This window comes from Pygoscelis adeliae, unplaced genomic scaffold, assembly GCF_000699105.1.
Source record: "Pygoscelis adeliae isolate BGI_AS28 unplaced genomic scaffold, ASM69910v1 Scaffold71, whole genome shotgun sequence".
Taxonomy (NCBI): Eukaryota; Metazoa; Chordata; class Aves; order Sphenisciformes; family Spheniscidae; genus Pygoscelis; species Pygoscelis adeliae.
In genome coordinates, this window is record NW_008824356.1 from 11,797,620 (window position 1) to 11,813,114 (window position 15,495).

Below are 15,495 nucleotides of genomic sequence, written 5' to 3' on the forward strand. Positions count from 1 at the left end.
AGGTACTGTAAGGAGGTAAGTTTTCAACAGAGGGATAGGGCAAGGGAGAACTCAAGTGGACCGAAATAAACAAAGTAAAGAACAGCCATAGAGAAAAGATAAAGCAAAATGGCAAATAAATCACAAAGGAAAAAACAAACAGACAAACACACACACACACCACACTCAAGGAAAAGTTTAACTACTATATACCCCTCCAAAAACTGGAAAGGAACTCAAGTGCCCTGTTTGAAGATCCTTCAGCTCTGATGAAATAACTGCAACCTTTGACAAGGTTTACCTTGTAATCTCTTTCAATCACTAATCCATGTAAACGATGACTACTAATACTGGTTATATCCGTGGCTAAGTCCTACAGATCTTGTATTAGGCAACTGTAAGTTCCTTACTCATTTATAGTGGACTTTCAAGTGTTATATGATTCTGATCATTACTTTAAAATATTTAGGAGATTCCTCTAACTTCACTGACTGTGCTAAACTTTTTCATGAACAAGCTTTCACAATCCCACATTCTAATATATCAAGAAACTCCAGGCTGAAAGCTGCCTGTAACTTGAAATTGCTCCTCCTGTGTGTATGTATTTGTTACAGTCTAATTAAGTTCTCATTTACTATCTTTTCTTACATAACTTCTGTCTCCTTCAGTGCACAAAATCAAACTTGTGAATAGAACGAATTAGATGCTTCAGCAAAGAGTCACAAAAAGCTCCATGGAACTATAAATAATGTACAGTGCAAAGCGTAAATATTGTATAACAAATGAAGGGACAATATAGTAAGTGGTGATGATAATAAATACTTACTACAAATATGATGAGTGGGAAAAATATAGAATGATATTATGTAAAGAGTGCATACACACAGAAGAAACAAGTCAAACCTTGTGACAAATACTGCCCTTGACATATTGTAATCAGGACTACTTAAATTTGAAGCTTTAAGATATACGTACTATGTGCATATGTCCTCTGCAGGGGGAATTGTCTTGATTAAAACTCTTTCAAGAGCATGGTTCAAGAGTTCAGTCAAGTTTTCAAGACAGTGTTGTCTTGAAAATATTTACAATAATGGGCTTGTCACAAACTTTGAATCTGACAACTATATTTTAATACTATGTAATATACTAATTTTCTTTAATAGTCCCCTGCCATAAAAAAGACACATTTGAACTTGCATTATCAGTAGACTGCCCTGCTAAATTTCATTTTGATATTTTTGTTCATTTTGAAGGTTGCATGATTGAATCATGTATGCATCACAGCTTCAATATTTCTTCTGTTTCCAGTGAGTAATTCCTAATATTCTGGCATACTTATATCAGGTACTCTTATTTTCTCTACAGTTAGCCAATCTCATTATACTTCCAAATTCATTTGCATTCAGATTGTTTCTATCTATTACAAATTTCTCACTGTAAAAGCTCTTTTAAGTTAAATTCCTCAGTTCTGTTGCAAACATAGTTCTGGAAAACCAGATGACTCTTCCGAGATGCAACATACGGATTTTTCCACACATTTTAAAAAACATACAGTGCAAGCAAATGATAATCCATTTAACACCCAAGCTCAGTAAGCACAAAGCTATTAAGCTATTGCAAAAATTGAATTTGAATGCAATATTTTTCTTTTTCTAAAAAAGTGGGAGTGAAGATTTAGTTTTGAGAAATAAAATAAATTATAGGCCAGCAGCTCTACCATGAAAAGATGCATTATAAAGAAGAGTAAACATATAAGGATAAAAATAGTTAAGTAACTTTGCCAGAAAATGCTGTACTTATTCAAATATAGCAAATATTTATATGAACTTAGAAAAAAAATTCTCTATAACCCAGTGCTTTGAACCAGGATCTGTATTTGTCTGTTTTTACAAAACTACTATACATTCTTTCTGTAATAAGTAACAAATATCATAAAGGCAACTCAGAATCTTACTTGGCATCCTGTAAAAAAGTCTCTTCCCATTGCCATCATTGGTCTGTAAGTATTTACTGTCCGAAGACCAATCCATATGGGTAATGAAACTTAAAGATCCAATACATTCCCCAACTTTCTTGTATCGCTGAACAACACCATATATATCCACAGAGCTGTCATTGGAACCAACAGCTAGGAAATTCCCATCTGGTGAGTATTTCAGTTCATGAATAGCTTCTTTCCTGTCTTTGATATGAACAACCTCAGTCATATCTCTGTAGTATGAAAGAAAGCATGTCATAAGTATAGAAGAGCCTTATCATACTGTCAAGTTCCCAGTTTTAAAAAAACGGACAAAATTGTGAAATGATGAAGTAAACTTTACTAGCATATGTACAAACACAACACTGCTATTTTTAGAGTTGGGTAGGGCTTCACAGCCAAAAAAAGAGAAGGGAACAGTGACACAAGAAGGTGCTGCACTGGGCTGAGGGAGAGCGAACAAAAGGAACTGTTCAAGCTGGGTCCACAAAAACAAAGTAATCAGGTAGATTACCAGATCTTTATTCACTCAGGGAAGAAAACTTCACTGACATGAGACACAGATCTCATTTTCCCTTTAAAACTGTGGGATCACAGCAACAAGGCAGCACTGTTTTTGTATGCGTGATGTGCTGACAGCAGCATTCCAACACATGGAAGCAATTTAGGAAGTAATGAAAATTTATTTCTTAATAATTCAAGAATAATTAATAAAGCTAAAACCTAAAGTAAAACACTTCTTAGAACACTGCCACTCTTTGCAAATAGACCAATATACTTTTTCGAATGTGTTGTTATGGAACAACATGAACACATGTAGGACACACATTTAAAAAATCTGAGCACCCTCAAAGATCAGTAATTTAAAACAGAAACGTAAGTGATCTCCTCATGTATGGTCACTGCAGTATCAATATACATACAGTTTATAAAAGCAATCAGAGAACATGCTTGAAAGAGATAATAACGTATCTATTTTTAATTTTTGTAACATACCTGACTCGAAGCACAGTGAAAGAGCCATCCTTCATTCCAAGAGCGAGATGGATTCCGTCAGTACTAACTGCAGCACAGCGGATGGGTTCCTCCATATTGCATCGGGCAATCAGAGCATGGTCTATTAAACTCCAAATTCTAAAATAAAGTACAAATGTAAGGAGTGGTTTGTAGCCGTGTCATAGACAGCATGAAGCCTGCAATTTCTGCAGAACGCTGCACATGGTAGTGTCCTATTTTAAAATAATTTTCCACACGGAAAATCTAAGACAAAAGTGTGAATTTTGCATACAGCAAAGAATATTCTTATATTTAATATAGCGAGAAAATATCTAATGAGAAAATGCAAGGGCAGATTAATTTTGTTTGACTTTCTGAATATAAAAAGAATGACAACATATGACAATATATACTTTTAGACCACTCTGTGAAAATTCCACTATTTTGTTAACCATTTTAGCCAAGAAGAACATTAAAGAACAACTAAAGACTTTGCTCAGTAAACATATCCTTTCCTATTAACAAGACATTATTCATAACTCCTTACATATAACTAGATAATATTATAACACGGAAGTTTTTACTACAAGATACATTATAACATCTACCATTTACAAGGTATATCTGGAATTCTAGAGCATTATTTCAATATTCATAATTCAACTACTGTTTTGCTTAACCACGTTACACTTAAGATAGTTAACAAAAATGCCAATGCATTTCATTTCTAAGAAAAGAAAAGGTGTTTTTGACAAAAAAAGATGAACTCGTAAAAGGGAGTAATTTACTGGGTTTTCTCAGAATATAGATTTTATTTCCTATGCATGTGCTAAGTTTGATGAAAATCCCAAGCTAAAAGTTAATTCGCAGCATGTGAAAAATGACTATGGTAAGAGTAAAAGTTTTAAGTTTTTATACAATTTTTTTCATTGTAACCTGTGAATGCCTAACATAACTCCTGAAAAGGAAACACTTACAGGATACTTATGTATGAGTGCTTAATGTTAGGCTAAATGACATTTGTTCAAATTTTGTACCTTTCATTTTTGTGAAATACACATTTCCACTGTATTTTATTACTGGAGAGCACTAATTTCATGCATAACTGAACTAGATCAGAAGCACTTCAATGCCACACTTTAATACCTTTAAAATGTATACATTTCAATTAGGTTATCTACAAAATGAGCTGTTTGTATAAAACTGTATGCAGTTAAACAAACAAACAAACAAGATTTAACCTGACTGATCGATCATCACTTCCAGTCATTGCTAGCGGTTTTGTAGGATGGACAGCCAAAGCCCACAGCTCTCCTTCACAGTGCCCCTGCATTATCAGGAAAGGCTTATTACGCTCATGCACCACAATTTCAAAAATTTCACTATCTTGTGTCCCGACGAGTATATGGTCTCCTCTCCAGCAAACACTTCTTACAGACAGACCTGTAGAAGAGATTGTTACTGAGAGATACATCCTGAGAATTTGTGAAACAAAGGCAACGTAGCACATGACAAAATATAAAAGCAAGAAAATGTCAAGAAGCATCCATATACTTTCTCTTACTCCTCCATTTACTCCTTTTATCTATTCCATGTAACACATACTGCCCTTGGAACATTAACTTTTCAAGCTCAGTATTACAAAAATTCTAAAATAAAATGTGAGCCTTATTTTAGTAAAGGACATGTAGCCAATCTCTGACAGAGAAAGGTAATACTGACATTTGCATCTGAAATTACACATTTAATGTCTTTAAATTTCAACAAAGGTAGCAGACAATACAAATTACAATTTCTGATCAAACCATGGACCTTAGTACTAGGTAGATGAACCTAAATTATATAGGTGCCAGAAGCATCAGTGGAACATGCATTATATGTAAGACAGTCAAAGAGCCCAATTCTCCCCAGCTTGTTTCCAAGATGCTTCCCCTAAAGCAAATCTTTGTAACATCTTAATAGTGTCTGGAATTATTTTTCCCACTAAATAGAAAATAAAAATAGGTCAAACTGAAACAACATAGAAAGAGATGAAAAGGGTTTATGATGGAATTTAACATGCATTTCTAACAACGGAATTAGTTTCCAGGCTTACAGTGGAGGTGAGCACTCACAGGCTGCACTTGTTTGTAGATAAGGTTGGGAATAATAAAATGGAAGTTAGGACAGTTGTACACTGAGAACCCAGTCTCAGGTGCCCAATTTTAGGAACATGCACCTTTTAAAACAGGCTGTATTTATTACATTCTGACAGCGCAACTCAATTTTGCCAATTTCAGGTGTAGATAACCAGATGGTAGCAATGCCTAACTTAATTCACTTTGCCTAAACACTGACTTCCGTGGAGAGTAGCTCAAGAGTGATCTTTGAAAAACTACTCTGGATTAATAATGCGAGACAAAATTATATCTATCAGATGAGAGAAAGGCATATTGTAATGGTATGAGTTGATGTGCTTCTGAAAAATATTTTTAACTACGTAGAGGAAAAAGAAGAGCCTTATGTTATTAAATTTACATTGGAAAAAAATTGCAAGTCTCGGAAACTGTGAATGGGTGGGTTAGCAGGCCAGTCTGGTGCATCTGCACTGATGTTTAATTCTGACAAAGCTAGCTTTCAAAGCAAAGCTTCTCATCGTGCCTACTTACCATGCTTTGCATTACAAGATAGCCTTCAAATGCACAAATAAGACTCCCTCCATATGAAACAGAACTGAAAGATGTGCTCCAGGAGTGCACTCAGTGCACTCCAACTGCAATACAATGTTCAGTCCACTGAACCAGACTAGAGCTAACGCCCCTCAAAATGCACGTATATTGTGCTACTCTAACCCTCCACACCAACTGTTTTGCTTTACAGATTTGTTCCTATTGTGCTGCACTGGTGAATATAACCACCTTACCATTCAGCCCTATAATCTAGACATTATATGGTTATATTGCCTACAGTGATTAAAAAATAAAGAAACAAACTACCAGTTTTTGATGAAGTATGATTAAGACATCTGGTTTAGTAATTTGGAACTTCTTATGGTGGAGGGAGATATTTTGAAAAACAATTTGACTACCTGGAGATATATCTAGAGTCAACTAATTGCTCTGTGAGCCATTCACAGGAATACAGAACTTGAGTTCCTGTTCACGGATAAAACTACCAAGAGTTGAGGTATAGGAGTAGCAAAAAATGCAATTAAGAAAACGAGTAGAAGGACAGGTCATAAAGGCAATCCTCAAAAGGATACAATAAGAAAAAAAAGACCGAAGGGAAAAGATTCAGGAAACTGAACTTATTAAAGATAGGATTTTTAAAAATCTATTAGCTCTGTCATGGGCATTTGACAAGTCAAAAAGACGAGGATGGAGTTCACATAAGTGATCGAGAAGAACCAAAACAGTTAATGGCAAGAGTCTGTTCCATCAAAAGTAAAGGAGACAATCTGGAGTGGAGAACAAGTTTGAAAGAATGAAACGGGGAATGAAACACAGCTTTCAACTACATGCAAGAGAGCTGAGAAACAGCAGCCGAGTACGTTTAAATTTAAAACAGAGTCACTGTACTGCAGGGCATTTAAAATGGAATGTATTATCTTGTTGCAATATTTCACAATCTTGGTGGGAACGCCAAGTCAATTACAGAATACAAAGATTTAACTTGCAATCAATTATTTATTGACCCTGAATATCTGATTGCCATCACAGACATTCTACCACATTGTCAAATTCTTGGCAAGATACTAGAAAATAACAAGTAGCTGGTGGCAAAGAAAACCAAATGCCAACAAAAGCAATACTGTAAGTGACATTAGTGCTTCAGTATACGTTTGTATTCTTTTCCTGAATCACTACAGCAACAATATCTAGAATACTGACAAATCATGCTATAGACTGCTAGATACAAAATTTTAGCACAACAAAAACTGTAATTGAAGTCATAGGTATATGTAAGCAGCGTTCTAAGTACTATGAAACTATAGATTACTTCCAAATAGTTGTTACGAAAATTTGGGTAACTAGCAAATGCAATTTCTGTACTCCACTGTTTCACATTGTAGATCTCACTGTCTCTTCTAAGTTCTGTTAAAGCATCACTGTTCCTTGTTAAAAACTGCTATGCTATAGAAAAGATGTGCATTTTATTGGTTTAAAAGAAAAAAAAATTAATTTCTGTGTCTACAACTTCATAGTATGTTTTACAGTAACTTTGAAGGACTATGTGACCTTCATACTAGTGGGCATGATCAAATTTCTTTTCTAGCAAACGGATCACAGTAACCTACATGAAACAACCTTTTTGGTTTTTTAAAGTCTTTTCTTGTTCAAAACACTGGTAAGTTTCCTACCTTACTGGTATATCAAAAGTGACAAACTTCTTTTTACCTTTATATCCCTGGTCTGTTTCCCTGAGATCAATCACAGTAATTGGTTTAAAGTTTAAGTCCCACAAGCGAACACAGCCATCCCTGCCACCAGTGGCAAACCCCTCTTCGCATGCATTCATGCTGAAAATTCCTGCCTAAAGAGAGAAGAAAGTTATTTTTAACAATATACACAGGTTAGAGATACCAATATGGAAAGTGGAACTCTTGCCCATGCCGGTATTGATTGTCTTCCTACCTGTTAGGCTACTGAAAATAGCATGAACATATGGAACTAATACAAGTTTTAAATATGAATGAGCCAGAAATGGCAACGAACTCAAAACAAGCAGAATTCACATTCAGTGACAAACAGTAAGATAACTGTTGCAATACTGCTTTCATCCTGATGATGATCGTAGTGATGCTGCTTCTTAGCCCTAGAAAGAGTTTAGTTTCCTATCCTCTTGCCTTAGGGCCTGGTCCAAGTCTCACAAATGTCAGCAGGAGGATTTCCACGGATCTCCATTGCGCTTGGTTCAGGGCCTTTGTTGCTATTACTCAGCTTCTATGCAACCAGGCAAAAAACACCTGGGATTTTTTTACTTTTTAAGCCCAGGAAGATTCATTTAGTATTTAAGTTTAGAAGCAAAATATAAAAAAAAACAGTGATCACTACACCATTTAAAAATACTTAATATAAGCTCTTATTTTAAAGGTGGACATCAGGAAACAAAACCTAACACACATTCTTTAACTCACTTGATACATTTTCTTCAGGGCAACAAAGAGGCAAGGATGATATATCTTTTATTAAAATAAAGATACTGTATCCACATAGCCACTATATTTGATGTAAACATGATACATTATCTAAATAGCATAAACACTTTTTTTTTTAAAGTACCTACACAATTCACTAGTCTTATTTTCTGAAGTAGCTCACGCATTTCAGTAAGCAAAGCTACTGAAAGGGCAACCTTAGTTAATAAGCCTATGAGAAGTTAAAAAAAAATTGTTCTATATTTATTGAAAATATTTAATATTCAGCTATGCCAAAACAGAAGAGCATTAAAAACGATGGAAGGGAAAATCTGTCTCTGTAACTCCTGTCCAAAAGAAGGTAGAACAGCCAATAACAGACATATATCTTCTACAATATTGTTCTGAAATTTCAGTTTTGTAAAGAAGTAAATGTAATGTTCCAACAGTTTCTTTGGTTGGGGGTCTGGATTTTACAGTATTGAAGCACATTAATCCCAAAAGTGAAAGCAATTTGCAAGGGAGAGATTGGCTTTTGGGGGAAAATAAAGCTGTACACTTACAGAACAAATTAGCATCCAGTGTTGTGGCTTGTGAGAATTCCCATGTTACTCATGACTATCCTCTCCTACCAAACTGTTTTTTCTTCTTAAATTGTAACTAAGGAAAATATCGTAATGGACTGATCACAATGAGATATGGACTGTGTTTGCTTCTCTAGCATCAGGTAACAAGGATATCATTTTTCAAGTTGAGAAAAAAGAAATCTCTCCGCTTTCACAAAAAAAGCGTATTATTACTAGAACGTCAAATGACAATCAAAACTGAAAGACTAAGGTGACAGAACTCAAATTTTTTGACGTGTCATGTCCATCCTCAGGATACAGACTTTTAAGACAAGCCATATTTTCAGGAGTAGTACATGCCTAAATAGAAGTGTAGTGGAATTTTTAAGTCATAAGCAGATTAGAAGGCTAACTCCCATTATCTCTAATGTCCTGAAAATCCTCTGTTTCTTTAGGAGCCTAGAGATTTTTGAAAATACAGCCCAAACTGTATTTGTTTCTTTGTGTGTCTGTCTGTTTTACTGCATTAACCTTTTAGCATCATTGAGCAAATAAAAGGCTAGAGGAATTTCGGCTCATTTTGTACCATATACTGAATTCTGCCCAAGTTCTGGCATATTTACATCTTTTAAAGCTCTTTTCGGAATGCAACCTTGATAATAGAACTATTCTCTTTTCTCTAATTAACTCCTTCCAAAATCCATGATTTAATTAGTCAGTACTAAAAAAAGAATCAGACATTTGGCGAAGTGGGAAGCTGGCTGAATGTTCTGAAGATAAGATCAAGTGGATCCAGGATTAATCTGTTTTCCATTTCACAGAATATCCTTATCTTGAAAAGGACATACTGGTTGTCAAGGAGATTTGGCAGATGTTGTGCTTGCTCAATCTCTTGAAATGCAATAGGACATTCTCATTTCACTCTATGTGCCACTGGAATAGAAGAGTTAGATGAAAACTAGAAAAAAGGTCCCTTATTAATGGGGACTGTAAATACCTAATGGAAGAAGCTGAGCTTAGCTACTCTTCATTTAATTGTTAGGCCCACACTTAATGGGGAAAAGACAGATTCTTTACTCTGGTAGCTTGGCCAGTCATAAGTCTTCCACTAAATCTTTCCTTTTAGAAACTGTCAAGATTGTTAATGCAAATCGACTTTGGAGTCTTCATGCTTCTCTTAATCCTTCAGCCTGAAATTGTCATTAACATAATTTGATTCTTGATGGTCAATAGCCTTCTAGCAGTAATGAGAAGCAAACAATTGCATTGACTTTGTTTGATCCACTTGAATAATGTGAGCAACAAAGATTGATTGTGCTCCTGAATCAAAAAAAAAAAAAGGTGTGACTCAAAGTCTTCCATCTTAACAGTTACGAAGTTTGACATACAGATTGCATTCTTCTGTTACAATTTTTCATTACGCTTCCTAATGAACGGAAAAATTCTGGAAATATCTCAAATTGATCAGCGGTTTTCTCAGAATGCAGAGTATTTCCTATTTTTCCAATATAACCAGCTGGTATCACATCTGTGTTACCTCAAATTAAAAAAAACAGTTGAATGAGAGCAAACAAAAATAAATGCTCAGATCTACCAGAAATGATAGTTGAAAGCTGGAAAAGTACAAGAACTTGACAAAGATGGTCTCTACTGCATGAACATTTTGCCACTGCTTGTATCCAAGAAGCTTCCAATAGTGAGGTAGTCTCAGGTTTTCTATTGCTGCTGGACCTATCTTGCTTCCAATGGACAAAAATCAAGTGTTAATTTATCTAAATGCAGTCATTTATATAAAATCCACTACACTAACTCTGACTATGCAATTCCTAAAACACATGACTGCAGTTAGCTATAATTAGGACCAAGCTTGAAAGATCATATGGAAACTTCAGAAGCAACTGACTACTACTGAGCAACAGGAAGAACAGAGACATTATACCAGTTCAATAAGAACTCCAGTGCCACCTTTTTACTTCTAGAAACAATCCAGGACATAGATGCTAACATGTAAAGCAACATGTATGCTGGGCACTTATTCTAAGATATTCTCTCCCAATACATACTGCATAGCAAGGAAATGCTATGCAGTATGGATTGCAAACATTTAAGGCTAGTGTCAGTAAGTTTACAGTGGAGAGCCACTACTGTGAAATTTAATCTTCCTATCTAACAAATCACCCGTAAAGGAGCTAAAAAACGGGAATATTACTATGAAAAAAATTTAAAATAGTTGCCTATATGCCTCTCATTGGCTGAAATAAGCAGACAGTTACCTTTCAAATCTACGACTAATCTATGCAGTAGGAGAAAAATACTACACAACTTAATGTGTTAGTACATGATACCAGCTTAAAACCATCCATTTAAGTTCATTATATTGTTTCCATCTATATTTAATTAGTATTCAGCCAACTGACATAGGCGTGCAATGGTTTTAACAGAGTGCCTGTTATTTAATCTCGAGCCTGTTATTTAACCTGTTTCTGACATCAATCCACACAACTTTAATGTGCACCTCTGAAAGACTATCTCAAAATAAATTATTCAGCTGCTGAGAAAGCATCTTATGTGCATTTACCATGCAAGGCAAAGGCATAGCACACAAGAATCTTTAAAACGTACAGTGTTTTTAAATAAGCATACTATTTTGTTTTAATACCTGAGTAACATCTTGTATATGTATCTTAATAGTCATGGACTACCTTGAATTTAGAACATGTCAGATGATAAAATAGAAGAATCTATAGTCTGTTCTTTGCACTGGTACAAAAATGAGACATCTAATAATTTATTTTTTTTTTTAGTCAAGGTATATATTAACTTTCCAGAATCAGATGCACTGCCTACAAATAACCTCCTGAAGTACTACCAGTGCCAATGAACTTACATATGCTTTCATGTTGCTGTTTTCTTTCTCCCTTTTAAAACTTTCATTATTAGTATTATTATTTAGGAGAGATCAGCAAAACTAGAATTTGAGTTTCCCATTGCCATCCAGTGTTCCTTGCACATGAATTCTGTGCCTTTACTCTTACCCCCTGATCATTTCCATCTTTTCCTACTTTTCATTCCTACTTCTACATTAAGTGAACTCTCCAGTCCTCTTCCAACTAATTCTCCAGTCATCCCAACCGATTTGCTTTCAACTTTTTGTTTCTACTCAAGCTCAGATAGGAATGTTTCACATATCCACTTATTTCAGCCAATGAGAGGCGTATAGGCAACTATTTTAATTTTTTTTCATAGTAATATGCCCGTTTTTTAACTCCTTTACGGGTGATTTGTTAGATAGGAAGATTAAATTTCACAGTAGTGGCTCTCCACTGTAAACTCTGTCTACAGTTCTTGGTATTGCTGTGACAGACTCATAATCTGACTTAGCTGTGAATTCTTATTTTGCTTGCTAAAGTTGCTATCTGTTTCCTTGGTTGCTTATACTGGGACAGCATGGTTTATTTTTCACATTGAATTACTCTTAAAATAAAAAAATGTCTTTTCAGCTAGGGTAACTGTAACAAAGGTAGCCAACCTTTGAAAAGGACCTGTTTTCTATATTAATGCAGACCACTGCCAGCTGGATGGACTATATCCCCACATCACTAACGCGCTTTAGAAAATGTTTTCCTGCATCTCAGATACCTGCTGTTTATGCTGCAAGAAAGGAATACATGGTACTTTATGCAAATAATGAGACATGTTTTCCTTGAATAAATTTTCAGTTTAATTCAAGCCTGTTGAGGAGTAATGATGCGGGATGATAAACAGGCATGCAGGGATGACAATTCCAACACTAGCATACTGAACGGAAATTTGTATCAATTCCCTACTATGCACACACTGCTTTTAACAACATATGCACATCACAAATGTTATCATTTACACTTGCGTTTTCTTTTAAAAGAATGGACAAGAAGGACATGATTTATAAAATTAAGTACAAACTAACTGTAAAATATTATGGTAATAGTTTAGTATGGCTGAAGAGGCACTCTTATTCCAAGCTGCTCTATTTTGTGCTTACAATAGTCTGACAATATTATCCTTTGAAGTAATATTTTATTGAAAAACAAGGTTTCATTTTGTTGGAAAGTAAGCTTCCAGAAGAGATTTTATTCTCTTGCCCCCCCCCCCCCCGAAATTATTGAGATTTGTAGTGACTCTAATCTCTTGTGAAAATGAATTCCAAAGCCATGGACTAGTGTCCCTACTTCAGTACTGCAAAGTACAACTCCATTGAGCCTAAAGGACAGAGACAAAAATAGAAGGCTAGATGAGACCTGCTCCAAGGTCACCTGAGCTCCATCCACCGACACTACTGAAGATAAGGAGCAGAGCACTTCAAATTTGATCTTGTGGTCAACAAAGAACTGACACAGCACGTAAGGTAATGGAGCAGCAAGCTCTCATCATCCTACGTTTGTATCAGTTGGGTCATTTCACACTGAAACAGCTGAAAAGCACTGCATTATTCTGAGAAATAAACTGTTGCAATTCTAAATACTCCAAGTAACAAATAAGTGAATATACAAGACAGGTGTCTACTACAGCATCAAACAGCATGGGAGGGTATTTTCCTGATCAGTTTTGGATAGGAGACAAAGCGCCCTCTTTTCTCTGGGAATCCAGTTCTGCATATGCAATATAAGCATTTTAAAAATTTCATTTCACTAACTTCAACATCAAAAAGTAAATGTCCATGTCACCGTAGGAAAATATAGAATAGAATAGAACACTACTGAACACTAAAACCAGATCTGAAGATATAGAGTAAGAACCAGGAAATATTTGAAAGCTAAAATATCCCCTCATACTTCTTGGGTTATAATTTGCGCCTTCTTTAATACATTTAATATTTCTATAGATGCACACAGAAGGGTATCCGTGTGTGTGTATGTTTTATTTTTTTTAATAGACATACACGTATATGTATATAAAGACATCTCAAATGCAACATATAGTCTAGAATATGTTTTCCACACTTATGTTCTTCATAACTTTATTTTTATTCATAATCAGACACACTGTCATTATACAGCTGTCTGAATAAGCAGTCCGATTGCTTTTCAATTAGTTAATTCAACAAGCTGCAACCATCCTGAATGTACATTTCTAAATCATCAGTAAACCAAGAGTCTCCTTACTACAGACTGACTGCAAGCTCTCACACATACATACCATTCATCACTTTTTGTCACCTCCATTCTACCTGATCAAATCATAAACAGTGATTTTAATACTTCAGTTACATACATCATCCCATCCAGTCCAATACTGCCAGTTAAAACAAACACATTCTTATAAGAAAGAATAATTAACTGTTATTGATTTTTACCTAGAATTTCGAAGCTGCAATATAGGAACCCATATGCTTGTATTTTCACACTATTTAAAATCATTAATAAGGGAATGTCAAATATTATCTAGAAAGTACAATGCTTTCTGAAACGAAAATCAACCTTCAACCAGCAAATAATACAGCTTCACGAAGATACCTTAGCAGTTTCATGCCTCGTAGGTTAAAACAACCAGAAATTGATTTGCTTTGTTTTTAAAGTGATACTTGGACAAGTTAGAAGTTGAATCTTGCATTATATTACTGTATATGACTTACTACCATGAGAGGAAATGACACTCTCAGTTTGGCATGCACAAATTAGATTGCAAACCACTAAGTGTTTTTTTGCTGCCTACTTTAATCACAAAACCATATGCTTTGAATGAATATGGAAAATATAATGAAAACTTACGTAGCAAAAATACAATAACTTCATAGTCGCATAAAACATTTTGATTAAAAGAAAATCTTACCAAGCACTTTTGAAAAATTTTATTGAACTTTCGTTGATATATCTTTACTTTTCAAAGCTGTATACTGTTCTAAAAAGCTGAATGAATACAGTAAAAGGCAGCAACATAGGACAAGGAAGAGTGCTTGAGTCAAGCTAAAATGACTAAACATACGTGTCTACAAATAAGCCAGGTGTTTGGGCTTATAATACAGCTCATAGAATCAATGGACTCTAGAGAGCTATCAGACAACCAGACAGTAGGACTCAATTCACAGAATGACAGAATAGCTGATGCTGGGGAAAAACTCTGGAGAGCTTCTAGTCCAAACCCCTGCTCAAAGCAGGGTCAGATAACAGCAGGTTGCTCAGGGCTGTGTCCAGCCGTGTTGTGAGTATCTCCAAATGGACAGAGATGCGGATGGAGACTCCACAGCCTCTCTGGGGGCCTGTGTCTTTGTTTCAACACCAACTGCCTAAATATAGGAGTCCAGGCCTTCTGAGATGCTTTTGGATTAATCAGACATCCACAAAAGAAAGTCAGATGAAGTAGATTCATATTCTTTGGGGGAGGCAGCTATATACTCAACTCCGGTATATAAAATGTCACTATATATACGGACACATGGGTAATTGAACAGAGTAATACATGTCTACTTAAGGCTAAACTTAAACGCATTCCAGGCTCTACTAAATCCCCCATCAACAATAATGGGAGACAGTACATAAATAAACACCTAAATGTATTTCTCAATCTAGCATTCACTTTTTACCACAACAGCGATCTTAAGCAACAGAAAGAAAGGAGAGAGGGGAAAAAAAAAAATTCAAATTAGACATACTGAGTCTCTATCTTCCTGAGGTTAGGAAAGCTAAAGCCCTGATAGAATTAAATCTGGCCAGGGACATCAAGGGCAACAAGAAAAGATTCTATAGGTATGTCGGGGGTAAAGGGAAGATGAGGGAAAATGTGGGCTCTCTCTGGAACGAAACGGGAGACCAGGTTACCTGGGACATGGAGAAGGCGGAGGTACTCAATGACTTTTTTGCCTCGGTCTTCACCGGCAAGTGATA

General features: G+C 35.4%; 1 protein-coding gene across 1 annotated transcript in view; it reads right to left on the bottom strand.

The window, feature by feature from the left end:
- The window catches only part of EML5 (echinoderm microtubule associated protein like 5), a 97,489-nt gene that overhangs the window by 70,871 nt on the left and 11,123 nt on the right, over nt 1-15,495 (bottom strand). The window contains exons 6-9 of the mRNA XM_009319520.1: nt 7,330-7,465; nt 4,195-4,396; nt 2,954-3,091; nt 1,934-2,190 (exon numbers count right to left, since the gene is read on the bottom strand). Of these exons, the coding sequence (XP_009317795.1) occupies nt 1,934-2,190; nt 2,954-3,091; nt 4,195-4,396; nt 7,330-7,465 (733 nt within the window). The remainder of the gene's footprint in view (nt 1-1,933; nt 2,191-2,953; nt 3,092-4,194; nt 4,397-7,329; nt 7,466-15,495) is intronic.